Source organism: Phascolarctos cinereus, unplaced genomic scaffold (assembly GCF_003287225.1).
Source record: "Phascolarctos cinereus isolate Bilbo 61053 unplaced genomic scaffold, phaCin_HiC Scaffold_7;HRSCAF=346, whole genome shotgun sequence".
Lineage (NCBI taxonomy): Eukaryota > Metazoa > Chordata > Mammalia > Diprotodontia > Phascolarctidae > Phascolarctos > Phascolarctos cinereus.
In genome coordinates, this window is record NW_027556180.1 from 47,342,848 (window position 1) to 47,363,879 (window position 21,032).

General features: G+C 38.6%; 1 protein-coding gene across 1 annotated transcript in view; it reads right to left on the minus strand.

Annotated features, from left to right (window-relative positions):
• Window positions 1–910: 910 nt before the first annotated feature.
• The window catches only part of CPA3 (carboxypeptidase A3), a 40,913-nt gene continuing 20,791 nt past the window's right edge, over window positions 911–21,032 (minus strand). Inside the window, exons 8-11 of the mRNA XM_020979811.2 lie at window positions 19,392–19,482; window positions 16,968–17,170; window positions 9,373–9,457; window positions 911–1,987 (exon numbers count right to left, since the gene is read on the minus strand). Coding sequence (XP_020835470.1) covers window positions 1,800–1,987; window positions 9,373–9,457; window positions 16,968–17,170; window positions 19,392–19,482 — 567 coding nt within the window. The 3' untranslated portion in view covers window positions 911–1,799. The remainder of the gene's footprint in view (window positions 1,988–9,372; window positions 9,458–16,967; window positions 17,171–19,391; window positions 19,483–21,032) is intronic.

Genomic DNA, 21,032 nt, shown 5'->3' on the forward strand with positions numbered 1-21,032 from the left:
GATATCCTATACATCAAGCTTTATGGATTTGTCGTAGCCTGAACTACCTTCATACATAATGATGCTTGGGGTCAATGGCTCCATCTCCAGAAGGGAAGAAAATTTTTTTTCCAATTAAATGTTGTTATTTGAGTCATTTTTTGGGGGGGTGATGTTGCATGATATTCTATGCCAGGTCATCAAATGACCAGAAGTCTTGTTCTGAGATGTTCTCTCAATTTCTCCACTGGCCAGATAGTCAGCCTGGAGAGGGGGTGAGGAAAATGCAAATTCTCAGAACACACTGCAGGTAGTCCAGGTAGATCTGCTCCCCTTTGGCAGGTTAGTGGGAGCTGCCACCAGATTTAATGTGACTTTGTATTTCAGGATCATTTATAATGCACAAAAATGGCTCCCAGAGTACTCAGAAAAGTAAACTCTGCAAAGCATTAAGGGACATCACCTCCACCCAACCTCTTCATTTCTCTCATCTTGATCAATCTTGGAGTGGAACTTGGGTGGCTGGGAAGTGCATCTCACACTGCTGTTGTAGATTGGAGGGAAATCTACCTGAAAATCCTAGGTTAGACCCAAAAAAAGCTTAGAGGATTACTCTTAAAACAACCTTTTCTAGCCAGCTCTCTTCTGAACCAGGGAAGGACTCACATCATAGCCCAGAACTTGGCACATGGTAGCTCAGAGCTTTGGCAGGAAATCTTGGCAATATATGACAGACTGTAAATTCCACAAATTAATGAAAAATGTGTTGGGGAGAATTGGCTTGAAGGTAAGAAACAGACTTTCCATCTTTCCATTACAGAAGATTTTATTTTCTACCATAACATACTTTTGTTGCTATATAGAAATGTAAGCCATATTTACTTTGGCTAATTCAACAAATATATATCGAGAAATTAAACTTGTGAATATTTCAGGTAATTATTTTATTACTTAATGAATCATTTTAGTTTTCAACATTCACTTTTATAAGAGTTTGAGTTCCACAGGTAATTATTAACAGCATGATACAATATGTAGTCAATTTTGAATTATGAATGAAAACACAGCTTAATAAGAATCTTAAATGGTAGATGTATTTTTAAAAGTTTAAGCACTATTTTTTGGTAGGGAGGAAGAAGTGGATATGCAGGAATATTTGATGTGCTGAAAAATTGCAATGTGATAATGAAACTATGATGGAAAACGTGATTCAGGAGGAGTGGAAAGGCACACTTCAACGAGGTATTAAGAGCTCTGAGAAAGAACGTGAGATTTGCCACTAATTAGCTACATGACTTGGCAATTGGTTTCACTTTTTTGGGCTTCCATTTCCTCATTGGTAAAACAAAAAGATTAGGCTAAATGATCTCTAATGTCATGGAAAACTCAAACAATTTCTGAATCTAAATTTTTTTGGAACCCAGTCCATACAGGGAAGTGAGTGCAGGCTCTCCTAGACTAGTATAAAGAAGTAATATATAAACATGATCAGAGCAATCAACTTTACAGAATGCTAGAGGATGGCTCTTTCTTTTTTGACTACAGCTTTATCTTTATCAGGGAAGGGGATCGAAGGATCTTTGTTTTTCTTGATTCAACTCCCTTTATTAGATTGCATACTATGGCAAGCAAAAGCTAACTGGGTTAGTGAGAGAATGAATAAAGGAATTAGTTGAATGGAGTTATTAACAATTGAGGATGAGAATTTTCCAAGGGAGGAAGATAATTCATCAAGGGCTAACTGAGAGTATTATGGAAGTTACATATATTCATTACAATGAAAAGGGAATTAATTGGCTTATTATAGAATGGGAAAATGTCTATAAAGGATGCTTGAGGATATATTTGGCGATAGATTTGACAGCCAACATGGTTTCTTTGCAGGTTGCCTTTATCTGAGATTCTGGGAGGAGAAAACCATATTTGCCTTTATCTCGGAGTTCGAAAGCAAATGAACGCTTGATGCCCATGTCATATGCCCAGTCTACAGACGAGCCTGAGGTTGGGTCTGTAAAATACAAGCATTACATTAGAGGGAACTGTTAACATTTTTTTTCCCTAAGAGGAAATTTACTGGAGCGAAGTTAAATATTGTATCTATCTATCTATCTATCTATCTATCTATCTATCTATCTATCTATGTTTTATACTGCACTAATGGTAGAGAATGCTGGTATACTCAACATAATATTATTTCTATCTATCTATGTATCTATCTATGTATCTATGTATCTATTTATGTATCTATATATCTATGTATCTATGTATCTATATATCTATGTATCTATCTATCTATCTATCTATCTATCTATCTATCTATCTATTTATCTATCTATGTTTTATACTGCACTAATGGTAGAGAATGCTGGTATACTCAATGTAATATTATCTAACTAGTGTTGTCAATGTATGATAACCAAATTCCATCTTACCATTTCCAAATCCTGGGTGATAATAATGTTGACCAGGCAACCGAAGCATTGAGGTATAATTAGAGAAACAACTCTCTCTGTAAGGTTATTTTGCCCAGTGCCTTGTTTAGTTAGAACTAATTGATGACAGTAGGCAAGATATGTTTATAGTGACTCAAATAATACAAATAAGACAATATTTTAAACATTCTTGATGTGTGGCTTTGAATCCATTCTACACTGTCACATGTATACACAGTCACACACACGTGTTGACTGACATTGGAGAAACCATAATTTTAAAATATTTCATCTATATCAGTATTAAAATAAATATATATTCCTTGAGCATACATTAGCTGGACAGGAAAGGGAAGTAGTTTATGAGTGTACAAATGAGCAGGGATTGACATAAACTGGGCTACCAGGGGTTAAAAGCTGGTCAGCTTATGGGCCGCTAGGTGGCTCCATAGTGCATGGAATATTGGGCCTGAAGTCAGAAAGACTCATCTTCCTGAGTTCAAATCCAACCTCAGACACTTAGTAGCTGTGTGACCCTGGGCAAGTCAACTAACCTTGCATGCCTCAGTTTCCTCATCTGTAAAATGAGCTGGAGAAGGAAATGGCAAACCACTCCAGTATCTTTGCCAAGAAAATCCCAAAAGAGCTCATGAGGAGTTGGATACAACTGAACAATAACAGCAAAAGCTGATCAGAATTGCTTCCCAGCCTAAGGAGGTTAAGAGATAATATAAAAGGAGAAGTCACCAAGCATTTATTGCGTGCCTCATATGTGCCAGGCACCGTGCTAAGTACTTTGTTGTTGCTGTTGTTGTTGCTGGTGTGTGTGTGTGTGTGTGTGTGTGTGTGTGTGTGTGTGTGTATGTGTGTGTGTTTGAGGTAATCAGGGTTAAGTGACTTGCCCAGAGTCACACAGCTAATAAGTATCTGAGGCTGGATTTGAACTCAAGGCCTTCTGACTCTAGGGCTGGTGCTCTATCCAGTGCTAAGTACTTTTACAAATAGTACCTTGTTTGATCCCCACAACAACCCTAGGAAGAATTATTATTATTCCCATTCTACAGTTGAGGAAACTGAGGCAGACAGAGGTTAAGTGACTTGCCCAAGGTCACGCAGCTAGTAAGTATCTGAGGTTGAATTTGAACTAAAGTTTTTTTTTAAAAAAATGTTGGTCAGAGATAGTTGGCAGAGTGGACCAGTTACCTAGATCATTGAGATTTGATAGGATCACAGATTTTTGTGCTTGATGGAACTTTAGAGGCCAATTTTATAGTTAGTAAAACTGAGAGGCCCTTAGAACTGAAGTGATTTGTCTGGAGTCTTCCAACCACTAATTCTCCAGGTGGAATTTAGACTCAGGTTTTTTTTTGTCTCTCAGTTCACCACTGTTTGCACTGGAGCATGTTACCTCCATTGGAATCATTAAAACACACACCCCCACCCACACCCACCCGCACACATGCGAATGTATAAACCTAGGCATACCTGGGTCATATTATATGAACCCACTGAACACACCAGCTGCTTGAACAAGAGTTGTGGAGGCTTGGGGCAGGTAGGTGCAGTGGATAGAACTCTGGCCCTGGAGTCAGGAGGACTTGAGTTCAAATCCAGATTCAGACACTTGACACTAGCTGTGTGACCCTGGACAAGTCACTCAACCCCAATTGCCTCAACAACAACAAAAAGAATTGTAGAGGCTGAGAGGGTTGACTCTAGGTGGAGTACAACCTGCAGCATCAGAAGGTTGTTGAGAAAGGATAGCCAGAGGGAGCAAATGAAGCATTTTAATTCATTCATTTATTTTTCTGGCAATTAGGGTTAAGACACTTGCCCAGGGTCACACAGTTAGTAAGTGTCAGGTGTTTGGTCTGAGGCCAGATTTGAACTCAGGTCCTCCTGACTTCAGGACCGGTGCTGTATCCACTGCGCCAACTAGCTGCCCTTCAGATGAAACATTTTTAAAGGACACAGGGAAATATTTATTCAAGAATTATGAGATATATAACAATGAAATCATATATACCATTCATTAATGACTCTGACCAAGTCACTTAACCTCATTTTCCTCAAATGTGCATGCACATACACACACACACACACACACACACACACACACACAACCACAGAGAAAGAGAGAGAGAGAGAGAGAGAGAGAGAGAGAGAGAGAGAGAGAGAGAGAGAGAGAGAGAGAGAGAGGGAGAGAGGAGAGAGGGGGAGAGAGCATTTTACTATTAAGATTAATTTCAGATTAAGATGTGAGGGAAATATCTCTATGAGTAAAAGATCAAATGTATAAAATCAGTTAAACCAAGGAAGCATATAACCTCTCATCTCCCTTAAGATCAATCTAATGATCTATTTATTTAACTGTGTTCCTTAGGAACTTGGCTTCCAAAACACAATCCATCAAACTCCACAAATACCCTTTGAAGATAGCAAGGTCCCTCAAAGAAAATCTTTAAATAAACATGCCCTTAGGCAAGGAAAAGAACCGATAGGACTGAACTCCCAGTAACTGTTTGGTGTTGAGGAGGATGAAGAAATAAAGTGTCAACACATACAAAGTCTGCTGATTTGTTACTCCTTGATGGATATTATCAGATTAATAATAAGAACACTACTACTACTTATCTAGAGTGTCCAAAAAGTCTTAATGCTGCTTGACTCATAAACAGATTAAAAATCCATTAAGAATTTTAGGGCACTGTGCACTTTTACTCTTTCAGGGAAATTGATTTCATTGATGTACATTGCATAATTCTTGCATGTCTATTTCCCTGTGTACTTTGAAACTGCTTCATTTGCTCCCTCTGGCTATCCTTTCTCATCCACCTTCTCACTTTGCAGATTGTACTCCACTTAGACCCTCTCAGCTTCTTTGAGTCTTGTTCAGACAGCTGGTGGGTGCAGTGGGTAAAGCCCTGGACCTGGAGTCAAGAATACCTGAGTTCAAATCCAGTCTCAGATCCTAACTAGCTTTGTGACCCTGGGCAAGTCACTTAATCTTATTTTCCTCAATTGGAAAATGGGGATGATGATGACACCTATGTCAGAGGGCCGTGGTGAAGATCAAATGAGATAATATTTGTAAAAAACACTTAGCTTAGTGCCTGGCATATAGTAGGCTCTATACAACTGATAAATCTTTTCCCTCTTCCCTTCATATTCTACAAGTTTGACATAGATTGGTAGTAGAGTAACTGACATCTACATAGAACTTTAGGGTCAACAAAGTGCCTTGCATGTTTTGTTTCACTTATTTAATTTAATTTAATTTAATTTAACTTAATTTCATCACCACAGCCCTGTAAGGTAGGGACTACTGATAAAATGGATGGTCAGAAAGGCTAAGTGATATACATACATTTGAATGGCTATGGCTTCTATCTTACACCATCACTCCTCTAGGTAATGGATATTAGGATGACTTGAGTAGTGGTGTGTAGGCGGATATCTTTTTGGAAACCTTTGGCCAGTTTCTTTCATGGTGGTCCCAGTTGGCCTTAACCACTAACTTCTAGAAATTGTTGGGATTACAGAAAGCATCTTCATTCCACGTGGAATAGCTTCCTTTCTGTGAAATTTCCCATTTGGATTAATAATACTAGATGGAAAAGATATGCATTAATGGTAGGCAGTCATTTGTGGCAATTTTCCCCTAATAATGCAGTGGGGCTGAGAGTAATCGCTTATCTTTTATGATACACAATGGCAATTGTTACATTTCCCAAACCTTAATTTGCAAAGAAAAGCCATGGAAGGTAAAAAGCAAGGGCAGAAGAGAGAGGCAGTTGCAGAAAATGTACATCGTTCTAGATGAGATGGGTGGAATGTAACTTGTAGTGTGTCTGCATTTTCCTCAACAAGGCCACACTTTCTGGTGCTACTAAAGTCCATCAGTGGATTGGCTTTTGATGGACAACAGCATCACAGGAAAGATAGTAGAGGGGTCCTATCTGATCCAACACCTCATTTCCAGAAGAGGAAAAATGATTGGTCAATCAATAAACATTTATTAAGCACCTGGTATATGTCAGACATTGCTCTAAAAGCCAGGGATACAAGAGGAGGAAAAGATAGTCCTTGTCCTCAAGGAACTCACAGTCTAATGGGGAAGACAACATGGATCACTGAACTCATCAATGATCACCAAAGTATCAGTGAAGTTGTGACTTGTTCAGGGTCAAAAGGACAAACAGTGGCTCTGGAATGTGAACCTAGGTCTTCTGATTTCCAAATCTGGCATTCTTTCTATTACATTTGTAAGTTTGTAAGAAGAGAGTACCTGCTGATTCTCAAACATTTATAGAGGGTAGAGCATTATTGATTGGGTGTTTTTTAAACTCAACAATGCACTTATTTAAGGATCTTTTTTATTAGGAGCTATTAGCATATCAAAAAAGTATTTGCCCAGTGATAAATTATTCCTATGTTTATGCTTATTTGATTAGAAATTGACTTACTGATTTTTAGAAACCCCCTTTTTTGAGAAGCTGAATCATCAAGGAGGAAAGTTAAATAATCAGATAAATATGGGAACATATTGAGAAAAATCCAGTCTAAATCTAGTCTATCAATCTGATGATTTTTAATGGACTTTTAGTGAGTTCTAATACAGATGAGGAACATAAGTGATGATAAGATGAGTTCAATAAGAGACAACATGGTGGCGCATAAATGACACTGGACTTTGGAATCAGATAACCTGGGTTCAAACCCTAGTTCTGTCATTAAATAACTGTGTCACCTTGGGAAAAATCACTTTATTCTCTGGCTCTTAGTGATTGAATTAGTTTAACTGTTAAGTGTTCTTAACCTTTTTTTCTTGGGGAGGGCATCATTCTCCCCACCCCAACCCCCACCATGGCAGTCTGGTGAAGCCTATGAACTCCTCAGAATGTTTTTAAATGCATAAAGTAAAATACATAAGATTACAAAGGAAATTAATTATGTCAAGATAATCTTAAAATAATTTTAAAATAAAAATACTAAAATAATTTAAAAATAAATGTTTAAAAAATTAAAATATTAAAATAATTTTAAAAGTAGTTTTTTCCATTCAAATTTATGGGCCCCCCTGAAATCTGTGGATTCCAGGTTAAGAACCTTTGGAATGGATACACTTCAAGGTTCTTTATACTTCTAAATTTGATGATACCTCAAGTGACAATAAGACTATCAGTGATATACCTTTCCTCAGTGAGGCATAAAACCTAGAAGATGGTATGTTCTCTTGGGCCTTTCATAGCTGGCATGGTAGCAGGTGCCAGTATGCCAGGGTAGTGCATTGAGTAATGTCAACTTCATGAGCAAGATTTTTCTCTATCTGTGACCTTCCTTTGGTCCACTTTACCTCTATATGTAGGTTTAGTTTCACCTTAGGTCTTGGGTCAGTTTGGGAAGGGAAATATAAAGACTCTTGAATCTCTAACTCATAGGGTGCAGTGCTTGGCACAATTTCTGGCAAAATGCTACTTGTCGGGCTTATCGGGATGTTAGAATAGGTAGACTACTGCATTAGAGTTGGGAAGATCTAGGTTAAAATACTACTTCTGTTGTTGTTTGTCCTTCACTCTGAAAGAGGACCATGACACCAGGAAGGTGATGCCATAACATGCAAGTGAATTGGGTTTAAGTGAGGCAGGGCTGTTCAAAGCCAACAGCCTCACTATCTCCTCTGGAGCCATCTAGATCCAGTGGCCAAATATAGATCAGGATGACTGGAAATGGCCCTGGGTGTTGAGACCTGTTAAAAATCTTGACTATTTCAGTTACTAACTAGCTGAATAGCCCTGAGCATGTTATATAACACTGTGGTGTGTATTATTTTATCTAAGGTTCCTTCTCAAAATCCAGGACCCTATGACATGAACCAATGTATCTCCCAGGAGGGTCCCTAGGTCGTTACTCTGGCAGGTGCCCTGGTTCCTCTAAGACTAGGCTTCCTTTTCATTCTCACTTATCTTTTCCTTCCACCCCACATATATCTTTATGTTTTTAAAAATTGATTTATGTAGCATTTTAAGGTTTGCAGAGTGATTTACTTATGTTATCTCATTCAGTCTTCACAAAATCCCTGTGAGGTGGGTGTTATCATTATTTCCATTTTACAGATGAGGAGACTGAAGCTGTGACAGGAAAGAAAATGACTTATTTAGGCTCACACAGCAGTAAGTGTTTGAGTAGGATTTGAATTCAGGTCTTTCTGTCTTCCACTATGATTTCCACTTCTGGGCATCCACTATACCACCCAGCTGCCAAGACTTTGCATTTCAAGGCAGCAGTGTTCATAATGGAATCATGTTCTCTATGTTGACTCCCCTATAGAATGTAGGTTCCTTGAGGGCAGTGACTGTTTAATTTTTGTTTTTGTATCCCCAGAACCTAACAGTGCCTGGCATATAATAGGTACTTAATGAGTGCTTTGTTAGAAGATAGACATATAAAGCTTTGAACCTGGAGTCAGAAAAATCTGGCTTTAATTCCCTCTTTAAACACTCACTACAGTGTGACCCTGGGCAAGTCACTTTAACACTTTGTGGCTCAGTTTCCTCATCTGTAAAATGAGGGAATTGGACCAGGTGGCCTCTAAGGTCGACTTCTGGTTCTAAGATCTATATTCTTGTAGTTTCTGTTCTTCTTGGAGTTAATCCTGGATTATCAACTAGAGATAGAATTTCCTGTTTATGTAGTTATTGTAACACAAATGTATTGAAATACAACTTATGTCCACATATGGATAGGGACAGAACCTGTGATTTCATTGTTTTGGAAACTCCAACATGAGGAAACTATCTTTACCAATTTAGATTGGCACCTTCTAGGAAACGCCCAAGGCACAGAGAAGATAAGTGACATGTCTAGGGTCATACGGTGTGACAGAACTTGAATTCAGGTATTTCTATGCCATACTGCCTCTCAGATGCCCACATATTTACAAAACAAAATGAAGACTCACAAATTGTTGTTGCAATGGGTCCATAGACATATTGTGTTTCATATAGAGTTGCTAAAGCTTCTGTGGCAATTCTGGAAATTTTATACTGGAGAAAAAAGAAAAGAGAAAATGGAAGATTAAGCCTATGTTTACTTTGCATCCAAACAAGTCAGTGAAAAAAAGATCTTAACAAGTGATCTGGCACAGTGGAGACCCACCTAGAATATTTTCTAGTAGCATGTGTCTGCACAATGTTAACTCAACCTAAGCATCAAATGATTTCTATTTGTTAATTTCACTCAAATTAATCAATAAACAAACATTTATTAACCACTTAGTATGTGTCAGGAAGTGGACTAATTCCTGACATAGAAAGAAAAAAATGAATCAGCCTCTGCCTTCAAGGAGCTTATATTCTAATGGAGGAGATGATATGCACATGTAGTCCAGAATGTGGCTGTTCAGTCGAGTCCAACTTTTTATGACCCCATGGACCCTACTGTCCATGGGATTTTTTTGGCAGAGATATTGGAGTGGTTTGCCACTTCCTTCTTCAGTGGATTAGAGCAAACGAAGGTGAAGTGACTTGCTCAGGGTCTCACAGCTAGTGAGTGTCTGAGGTCAGATTTGAACTTAGGTCTTCCTGACTCCAGGCCCAGTGGTCTAGCCACTGAGCTACCTTACTACCTTCAGTAGTGTAGTGACAACCACTGACTCTTTCCATGGGCTGGGTCAGGCTCATTCACCTCACCTGTACACTTTGTCAATTTGGTTGGCTCCCCATGGTGAAGGTCCTGTACCTACTGCTTTAATTCTCAGAGTCTGGGGAATAATACTTACTAACATTATAGCCCATAAGCCCCTACTGGTGTATTTCCCATTAACAAATTGGCTACTAATTCTCAATGAACCTTAACCAAAACATCTACTGAAAATGCAAAACAAGGATATGATATTTATATATCATTCCACCCATAAATCTCGATCAAAGTCTCCCACCAATGCACATAGTATATGTTGGGAGAGTAGACCACATTTAAAGTTCTAGTGTATTGAGACACATGTGTAAGGAATATGTATGTCCAGTGAAACTCACATTTCTAGAACTCTACACTTTGTTGTCCTCTTTCTATCTCTGAAACTGTCCATAAGACTTTGAGCAAATCTTTTGTGTAGAACAGATGCCTCTTGCTAACCTGAACTGATCCACATCATGCTTGACAAAATCCTCACTGAACATGAGGTCTTAGCCAGACCCGTTGATCCTCTGGGCTGCCTGTCTGCTTCTAAGCTGTTCCTCTGCTCAGCTGGATTTTCTATAACTTTATCAACAGCTATAGCATGCATCATTTCTGGATTGATGTGCACCTGATACCTTTAGCTGCAATAGTGATATGCTGTATTTCCTAAGTTAAGAAAAAGCAATGAACTATATTGCAAAGTTGGCCAAAAGTTCTCCAATTCTCATTTGAAGGCTTCGATCTGACTTCTCAATGATGACAACGACAAAGCAGAGAAATAGCTTCTGTCTTCTCTCTTGTTCTCTACCTCTCAGTAATGTCAGGTGGCAACGCAGAGAAGTTTCTTTTTCCGTCTCTTCTTTTCAATAGTAAATTATAACAAGGAGTAGAGCATTTTATATGCTACTTTTTCTTCTCTTCAGCAAGTCATAATAGAGAGTAGAACATATTCTCTTCCTTCTTAGCAGTGGTTGGCAGTAAAGAACACTCCAGCTTCTCATTGACCAACAAATTTTCATAGTAACAAATGACAGTGGAGAGAGAGAGAGAGAGAGAGAGAGAGAGAGAGAGAGAGAGAGAGAGAGAGAGAGAGAGAGAGAGAGAGAAAGAGAGAGAGAGAGAGAGAGAGAGAGAGAGAGAGAGAGAGAGAGAGAGAGAGTTGGGGTCTTCAACATGACTCTAAAACCTGTCGTTTCCCTTCTAACTAACACTTTACCTTAGTTTATGGTTATTAATCAAATTCTTATCTTTTGTCCATAATCAGGTAAATTACATTTGTTCTGTAATCATAGAACAGAATCACAGAACAGTTCTAGTGTTCATTTTTCCTAAATTATTAACCCCAAAGTCATATGATTATTAAATTTTTCATATGCAAATCACTGAAACAAACTGTGTTCTCCAATATTCTATAGTTTGTCCTATGCAAATAGCAAATACTATTTCAGAATGCTGAGTTGGACTTAGTAACTTAGAAGCCCTGAGCAGAACTATGCCCTACACAAGCTAATTGTCAAGTCAGACTTAACAACTGCTTTTCTCAGAAGCAGACATGCCCTAGCTAAGGGAATAGTTGAGGGTCACCCCCTTACATTCAAATGGGGAGGATGAACACAAGGTAGTTTTAGGAGAGAGGGCACTAGCAGTCGCCCTTTAACCTCGTCCCTCCCTCATCATTGAACCTCTCCTTGAACAAAGAACATTTAAGCTAAGCCAGCTGACACAGCTTGACAATGTTTAACAATGTATGCCATATTCCACATCTGTTGTTCCTTACCTCTCTACTGAGCACTCACAGTTCTTCAGACTGCGATTATTCACTACAGTTCATCAGAGTTCAACTCCCTTTTGTGTTGTTATCAATTATATTATTGTGACATTGTGAATGCTGTTCTCCTGACCCCAATACCCTTTCTATTGTGCCACATTGCCTTAATCACATATGTTGGAGTTCCCGAATAGGGAAGATCAAGAAAAGATTCATGAAGAAGGTGACTCGAGCTGAGTTTTGAAGGAAGCCAAGTATGCCAAGAGGCAGAGGTGGGAAGGGAGTGCAATCCAAGGTACACCCAATGGAAAGGTGCTCCTTTATTCCTACCCAGTTCAGTCTTCCTTGCTTAATCTTTCTTTACAGCCTCATAGCCTTCTCAGCCCCAGAGATGCTCCCTTCCTCTAACTATGGGGCATAAGTAGATGGGATGGAGGGATTCTTTCTTCCTACCTTTTTTGTCCCTCCCGTTTTCTTGCCAATCCTTCAACATCTAATACTTTTTGCTGTCTATCAAAGTGCCCTGTAATTATGGAACTGATGTCATCGATACCTCTCTCACATTACTATTATGAACTAACATTACCACTGCTTCTCCCTCAGAGGGATGATTTTCCTCCTATTTGTAAATGCCTCAAGAGAGCAGTGTCTGTGAGAAGTGAATCATTATTGGAAAGGAACAGTGCGGAATAGTGTTACTATTACTTTCATGAGTTTTCTTTTTTTTTTATGTATGGCAATATGTGTGTGTACATAGTCAATGGGACAAGTTATCGAATTTCCCCCTGATCAATTACTATACAAAGATCTCTGTAAGTGCTTTTATTTTACCAAGAGTGTTTTGGGTATGTGTGTTTGTGCATCTTTTTTTTTTTTCCCTGTAGCCTCCTTTTGAAATGAAGTACCAGCTCTATTGGCTGGATGAATCTTTTTCATAGAATCACATAACCATGGATCTAGAGCTGGGAGGGGTTTCAATGGCCATCTAGGACGACCCCTTTATTTTGCAGATGTGGAAGCTGAGGCCCAGAAACATTAGTCGATTTTCCTAAGGTCATACAGGTAATACGTATCAGAGGTGAGATTTAGATACAGGTCCTCTGACAGAGATAGCGGTCTTTTCGCCAAGAGTTAACATTGACAATTTCTTTGGCCAGAAGTTGTCTGGTGCATATAATGATGATAGTAATAATTATAGGCTGTAAAACCTCTTGAATACCTAGTAAGTTGTGAGCTCTTAGAATTGGTGGCTGAGGCTAGAATTATAAATCAGTATTTTTACGACCTAACAGAAGACAAATTGCCATTTGTCTCTTTGTGACCCCATTTGGGGTTTTCTTGGCAAAGATACTGGAGTGATTTGCCATTTCCTTCTCCAGCTTGTTTTACAAATGAGGAACTGAGGCAAATAGGGTTAAGTGAATTGCCCATGGTCACATAGTTAGTAAGTGTTTAAGGCCAGATTTGCACCAGGCCCAGTACTCTAACTACCATGCCTCCTGGCTGCCCAATACTACACATATAGACCTCAACATATCCCAAAGAGCTCAACTAATAAACTGGAATCAGGGGATTTTCACAGATTGAGTTGTTGCCCACAATTGCCTGGACATAACAATGATTTGTACTTAAGAACAACGTCTTTAAAAACAAAAAAAACAATCAGACCTGTGATTTTATCTATGCAGGGAGCTGCCAATGTAGAACTCCCTCTGCCCACACAAGTCAGCACCTTCTTTGAAACTTATATTCTTAGAGATGCCTAGGGCCCTGGGAGGGGAAAGGACAGGGTTACATAGCTAGTACAGGTGGGAGGTAATATTTAAATTCAGGACCTCCTGATTTTGAGGCTGGCTGTTTATGATGCTCTGCTGCCTTTTTTAAAGAGTAACGCTTTTAATAGATGCTCATAACAAATACTGATCATCTCCAATGTGTGAGGAGCCAGAAGGTTTTTAAAATACAAACACCTTGCAGAAGAGGTCAGAGTCAGGCGGGAAGAGAATAAGGTGATAGCATCCCAGTTGTCCTCTCTGCTCCAAGGATTGCTTTGAGTATGGATGGAGCCTTCAAAGGATGAGCTTATGCTCTAATACTTTCATTTAATTACAAAAAAGGCAGCAATTTTCTCCACTTATTTGCTATAGTCCTTGGAACATTAAATATAAAAGAATAATAGCAGGATAGTGACTTATCCCAGGGATATTTTTAATGTCATTGAAAAAATACGAGCAGAACAAGATAATAATGAAAGAGAAGAATGAGGGAACAACAGTGAGAGGCTGTGTGATGTTGTGCAGAGGTATTAGACTCAAGGCCAGCAACACTCCCAATGCTGCCTGAGTCTGAGTAAGAGGTAACTGAAAAATAGCTAACAAAATAAATAAACATATGATGAGACATAGATGCCGTTACATTCGAAGACTAAATCAATATATGGCTGGCAGGGATCCTTACATATGGATTCCACGGGTTGGTCTTAAAGTCGGACAGACCTAGGTTCTACTCTCAGGGATTCCATTACCATATTTTTTGCTGATGATTCTCAAATCTACTTATCCAGCCCCAACCTTTCTGCTGACCTAATCTTTCATCTCTAGCTGCCTATTGGACATCTTGAACTGGATGTCTTATAGACATCTTAAGTTTACCTTGCCAAAAACAGAATTCATTATCTTTTCCCTCAAAACATTCCTCCTTCCAAACTTCCCTCTTACTGTTGAGGGTACCATCATCTTCCCAGTCACCCAGGCTTGCAACCTAGGTATCATCCCTGACTCCTCAATCTCTCTTACTTCCCCCGTTGAGCCTTTCCTTGAACAAAGGACAACAATTCAGCAAAACCAATCGACATACCTTGACAATATCTACCACATTCCACATCTGTTGTCCCCTAATTCAGAGATAGGGGATTCATTTTCAGTTCTCCAGACTCTGATTGTTCACTAAGATTCTTTGGAGTTCAACTTCATTTTATGTTATTATTTACATTATTATGTTGTCATTTGCGTCATTCTTTTGACCCAATAGCCTTTCTCTTCTTACCACATTGCCTTCATTACGTGTGCTTGAGTTCTCAACCAGGTTAGTTTTCAGAATGATAGTTGCGTTCACTTGTTTGTCTCTTCTTGTTGTATATAGATAGGTGGTTTAAAGTACTCTTTGAAATCTTCCTGTCCACTAAGACTGGTATGCCAAGGAGCCGCTAACATCCCCCTGGAGACTGCGTGATTGGTTTGACCTCTCCTTTTTACATGTGGGCAGAGTTTGACCCCAGTCTTGATAGGGTAGGACATATTTAGTGTTCACAAGGAGATTTGATATATAGAACACTGTGGACTTTATTTCTTATCCTGTGAAGAGCATATATGTTATATATGTATGCATGTTCATGTATATTATATGCATATGATTGTATGTGTGGTTTTCTCTAGCACCTATGATTCTTGTATATGGGAGTATTTGCATTTATTAAGTGACTTATTTTTCAAAAGTTTACTTTAATGGTATACATATTTACATGTGATATATACACACATTTAAATATATGTTTATGCGCATATGCACACGTGCAAACATGTGCATCAACAGTACATTTATATAGGTATGAGAACATACATTTATATATTGCACACACAGATACACATGTTGATCCATACACAATGCACACAGTGCAATACTATATATATATGTGTGTATGAACATGTGCTTGAATGCACACTCATATATCATTAAACTTAAAAAATCTTATTTAATAAATTCTTGAACTTCCATGGAGAAGAATCATAGGTATTGCAGAAACACATAATACTAATATGATATGATATGACATGATATATACAAATACACACGTACATATGTATATATATCATACAGATATGTGTATATTTCTCATATATATGAGAGAATTTATGTATGCAAATTCTCACATTCATGTATATAAGAATGAGGTTCTCAACATATACACGTGTATGCGCATGTATATATACATATAGACATACATACACACACACACACATATATATTTCTCTAGGACCTGTTATTCTTACGTATGTGAACATCGGAATGATCAAATCAGTTTTTTTTTAAAGATGCCTACTATCATGTTATCTGTTTAAGCAGAAAGGAAAACCACCACTAATACTTTTTAGCTCAGGGAAGACAGTCCAGCTTTAGCTAGGGATCTGAATAAAGATTTTCAGTGCTTTTTCTTTGGGGAGAGGGTACGTATCATTTCAGGTTGATGCAATATTTATATTTGTGTATCACTTTGAAGTTCACAAAGCCCTTTTCTCAGAACAACCCTTTGAGGATTATAGTGTAGGGAATTTTACTTCTAGTTTCCAGATGGGGAAAGTGAGGCTCCTTACTTTCAGATCTGGGTTTGAACTCATTAACTGAGTGACCCTAGGTAAGCATGGGGCAGCTAGGTAGCACAGTGCATAGAGTGCTGGGCCTGGAGTCAGGTGAGGAAGACCCTAGTTCAAATTTGGCCTCAGACACTTACTAGCTATCTGGCCCTGGACAAGTCATTTAAGCCTGTTTGCCTCAGTTTCCTCATCTGTAAAATGGGCTGGAGAAGGAAATAGCAACCCACTCCAGTATCTTTGCCGAGAAAACACCAAATAAGGTCATGAAGAGTCAGGCAGGATTTAAAAATGACTGAACAACGATTACAACAACAGGTAATTCACTCCTCAGAGTCTCATTTGTTCATCTGTGGAACAAGCGTGATATCACTCACAATACCTACCTCAGTATTGTTGTGAATGTATGTGAAATGCTTTGTAAACTGTAAAGTTGTCCATCAGGGTTCATTATATTAAATCTAATTAAGTGTCAGCTTGGTTGTAATGACTTCTACTCCATCCCACCTCAGAGATTGCTTGTGTCTTTCTATGTTATTTTATAGTAAGAACCTCTCTAGGCCACTTCACATTTATATAAACCTTTGTCAGGTGGAAAATTAATCCAAAGTTCCTTCTTTTCTCACAAACATTAACTTCGCTGTTGCTTTGCTTGTGAAGCTGTGTTAACAAAGATTGGGTCAGAGGCCATTGGTGGTAGAAGTATGCAAATCAGAGACATCATTTTTTAAAAAAACCTACCAGTTCCTCATCATTCGGTACTGGGTCTTTACTGTAGCCATAGGGAAACATGAGCATCTGGGAAAAGGCATGGACCGACACATAGGCTTCGATTGAAGAAATGTGACTTCGAATGAAGTTAACCACGGCTTTGGTCTCTTTCTCAGACTCTGGTGCCTTTCCCTTATAGACTTGACTGCAAGGGTTGTTTGTCACAAGCTCAGCTGTAAAAAAAAAAAGGGAAAAAAGGACGTAAAGGATGGAGTCATCCATAGTCTGTCCTCCATCAAGACAACTTATGCCTCATCTGATTTAAATGTCCTGATTACCTCCAGAATCGAATTTAAAATGCCTTGTGTGTCTTTGAAAGCCCTTTATAACCTAGGTCCTTTGTGTCTTTCTGGTAGACTTAGGGCTTATTATCCCCCATTTACTCCGTGATCCAGTGACCCTGGACGTCTTGCTATTCCTCACACTCAACACGCCATCTCCTGACTCTGAGTATTTTCACTGGTCATCCTCCCATTGACTGGAATGCTCTTCCTTCTAATCTTGCTTCCCTGTTTCCCTGGTTTCCTTTGAGTCTCATCCGAAGTCCTGTATGATGTCTTTCCCAGTCCTCCTTAATTTTTGTGTGTTCCCTCTGAGACTTCCCTATTTATCCTGTCTATATCTGGTTTGTACACAGTTACTTTTATGCTGTCTCTCCAGTAGACTTTGAGCTTCTAGAGAGCAGGGATGTTTTATTTATTTATTTATTTATTTTTGGTTTATTTTCTTTGGTTTTTGGCTGTTCTTTGTATCCTCAGTACTTAGCACAGTGACTGGAACATAGCAGATGTCTAATGAATGCTATTTGACTGTCTACTAACTCTTTTCAACATTCTGTCTATCTAGGTCCTATCTTGTACTCTCAATTATCATTGGAGTCTAATTTTGTATAAATAAGAAATTGTCCAAATACATTAGATTGCAATCACTTTTCTTAGTGCAAAAAAAATCTTTCCCACATTTCCAATATCCTGGTGCCCAGAAAAGCTGCAAACTTCAGATCCTATAGACTTTTCTAATTAAAATGAAATTAAATCTAATTAAATTAAAACTCATTTTTAACTTTTCAACATGTCACTTATTTCCTTGTTTCCTTCAGAACTTAACTCAAGGGCCACTTTATGAATGAAACCCTTCCGAATAACTTAAACTTCTCTCCTCTCAATTTATCTTGTATATATTTTGTATGCTTCACATATGCTTTTATTTGAATATGCTGCTTCTTCTGATAGAATGTAAGCTTTTAGAAGATAAGAATGATGTATGTTTTTGTATACCCAGTGTCTGGCACACAGTAGGGGCTTAATAAATGCCTCTTGACTGATGGTCGAGTTCTAGGTGTGCTAACTTTAATGCTTCTCTGATAAGCTGAACTTAAAAAAAAGATTTGTCAGTTATTTAAGTGACTGGCTTAGCAACATGGAGAATAGGTGAGGTCAATTTCAGATGAGAAGCATTTAGCCAGGCTGATCAAGAAAACAAAAGTGCTTGGAAATATTTACTTGAAATATGCCATTTATGACTGGAAATGAATAAGAATGGAATGGAATGAATAAGAAGCACACCGGATCTAAGGTTTGCAAAACACTTATAAACATTGCCTAATTTGATCCTCATGACAAGCCTTTTAAGGAAGTACTATTTTCCTCATTTTGCAGATGAGGAAACTGAGTCTCAGTGAGGTTACCTGACTTGCTCATGGTTATACAGCTACTAACTGCCAGAAGATGAAGTAGAAACAAGGTCCCGCCTGACCCTAAGCCCAGTGTCATCCAAAGCACTGCGGTGCCAGTCCTAAATCAACCAAGCAATTAACCTTCACAATACCTCTCTAGAATAGTGCTGATTTTCCTTTGTTTTATATACAAGAAAACCATACTGTAGTCAAACTGCTTTATCCTTTGTATCCTCCTATATTTTCTCCATTTCTGTGCCTCTGTTCTCCATATACGGAATATCCTTCCCTAGCTGAGTCTGTTGATTTCCTTACCATTTCTTAAAGCCCAATTCACTGCCACTTCCTCTTTGGATCTTTAATGTCCAACTGCCTGCTTGCCCTACCCCCAATATTGGTGATAAGCTTCCCTCTTGGGTTTGTCTTGGATAAGCCTAATATACTTATTATGTATCTGTTTAATACAATGATTTGTATCCTGTCTTATACTGTAGCATTCACAAGGGAAAAAAACCCCATATTTCTAGACTGGGTATCACTTCTTCCTCCTTCTCTCTTTACCTTTTTTGCCTTTCTTACTCCCACTCTCACCCAATACTTAGCACAGTGCTCTTTAGTCAGGAAACACCTAATACATATTGATTTGAAAATAAAATCAGTGGCAGAGCTAATTTTACTCTCTGACCGTACAGTTTATCTTGAAATTGTTTTCTACTTACAGTCCCATGAGGCATTAAAATTCCTGTTGAGGTCAATGCCTATGCACTCGGGGTTGGAAGTCTTTGCTCTGTTTTTCCTCCACATTCGGTCCTGTGGAACGAAACAATGGTCGGGCTTAAGTGATCAACTTGCCACAGTGATTGGACGGTTCTGTGTTCTCTATGGAGAAGCCAACAGAATGAGCTGAAATCTACCTGGTAACCAGGTGTTAAGGGGTTATCATAAAGGAAAAAAACCAACATGACATGGCATTGGAGGCAATCTATTGCATATGGGAGTATCTTACTAACTTTCGTACTTAACTTTGAGTTTCTTTACAGTTATTTCTCATTGCTTCAAATGATATTTATCCTCCAGTTAATTTTTTAAATACTCTCTCCACTGTTGCTTTTTGTAGGAATGGATACAAATAATTCAGCTAGTTTGGAACTAATAAATATAATACATGACACTTTTTTTGAACTTTGCACATCAGCTTATAGCAGGCCTGCGTGACATACTGCCCACGGGCTGCTTTGGTGGGCCACAAGTGTCCGGTGGACCGTATGTACATACCCTCTATATTTTTCGAGGGCCACCTGAAATCCTTTGTCGGGCTGAATGTTGTGCAGGCTTGGCTTACGGTCATAATTTCATGGAATCATAGGTTTATATCTGGCAGGGGCCTTTAGAGACCATTTAGTCTTAACCTCCTCATTTTACAGATAAAGAAATGGAAATCCAGAGAAATTCAGTAGTTTACTCAAGATCATACAGATTAAGATTTAGGATTTGAACCCAAACCCTCGGATTCCATGTCTAACACTTTCCATTCTATTCTGCTCCTTTGTTTTTTTTTTCTTGCTCTGCCCTTGCAACATACCTAAAACCCCCAAATTTCTTATAAATTTTCCTACCTTTTATTACTTGATGCCCTAGTCCCTATCTAGGAAATGTGAATGTTTTCTACCTGGGCTGTTTTATCTGATTTGAAATCCTCTGTCCCATGTTCTGTTGACTTCTTTACATGGAGAATTTCTTGAGCCAAATAATAATAAAAGATACTTTAGTTGTTGTCCAGAGTCAGACCAAAAAGCACCCTCCAGTGGTGGCCTGTCTCTCCCTCTGTGATCAAGTGGCTGTCTTACTGTTCTTCAAATAAGAAACTCCATCTCCAGACTCTGGGAATTTCCCCTGACTGTCCCCCATGCCTCAGACTCTCTCCCTCCTCATCTCCACTTCCTGGGTTGCTTCAAGTTCCAGCTAAAATCTCTCCTTCCACAAGAAGTCTTTTCTAGCCTCCTTTAATTCTAATGCGTTCCCTTCATTGCTTATTTACAATTTATCCCGTGGGTAGTTTGTTTGGACATAGTTGTTTGCATGTTGCCTTCCCCATTAGGCTGTGAGCACCTTAAAATCAGGGACTGTATTTTAACTTTTTTTTGTATCCCCAGCACAGTGCTTGAACATACATAGTAGGTGCCTAATAAATGCTTATTGACTATTTGTCTTATCTTTGCATTTGTATCCCTCCAGTGCCTAGCACACTTTGGCATATAGTAGGCACTTAATAAAGGCTTACTGGTTGGTTGAAAAAATACCATTATTTGTAGTATTTCATCGTTAATAATAACAAAACTGCCCTCCAATTGTGAATAATA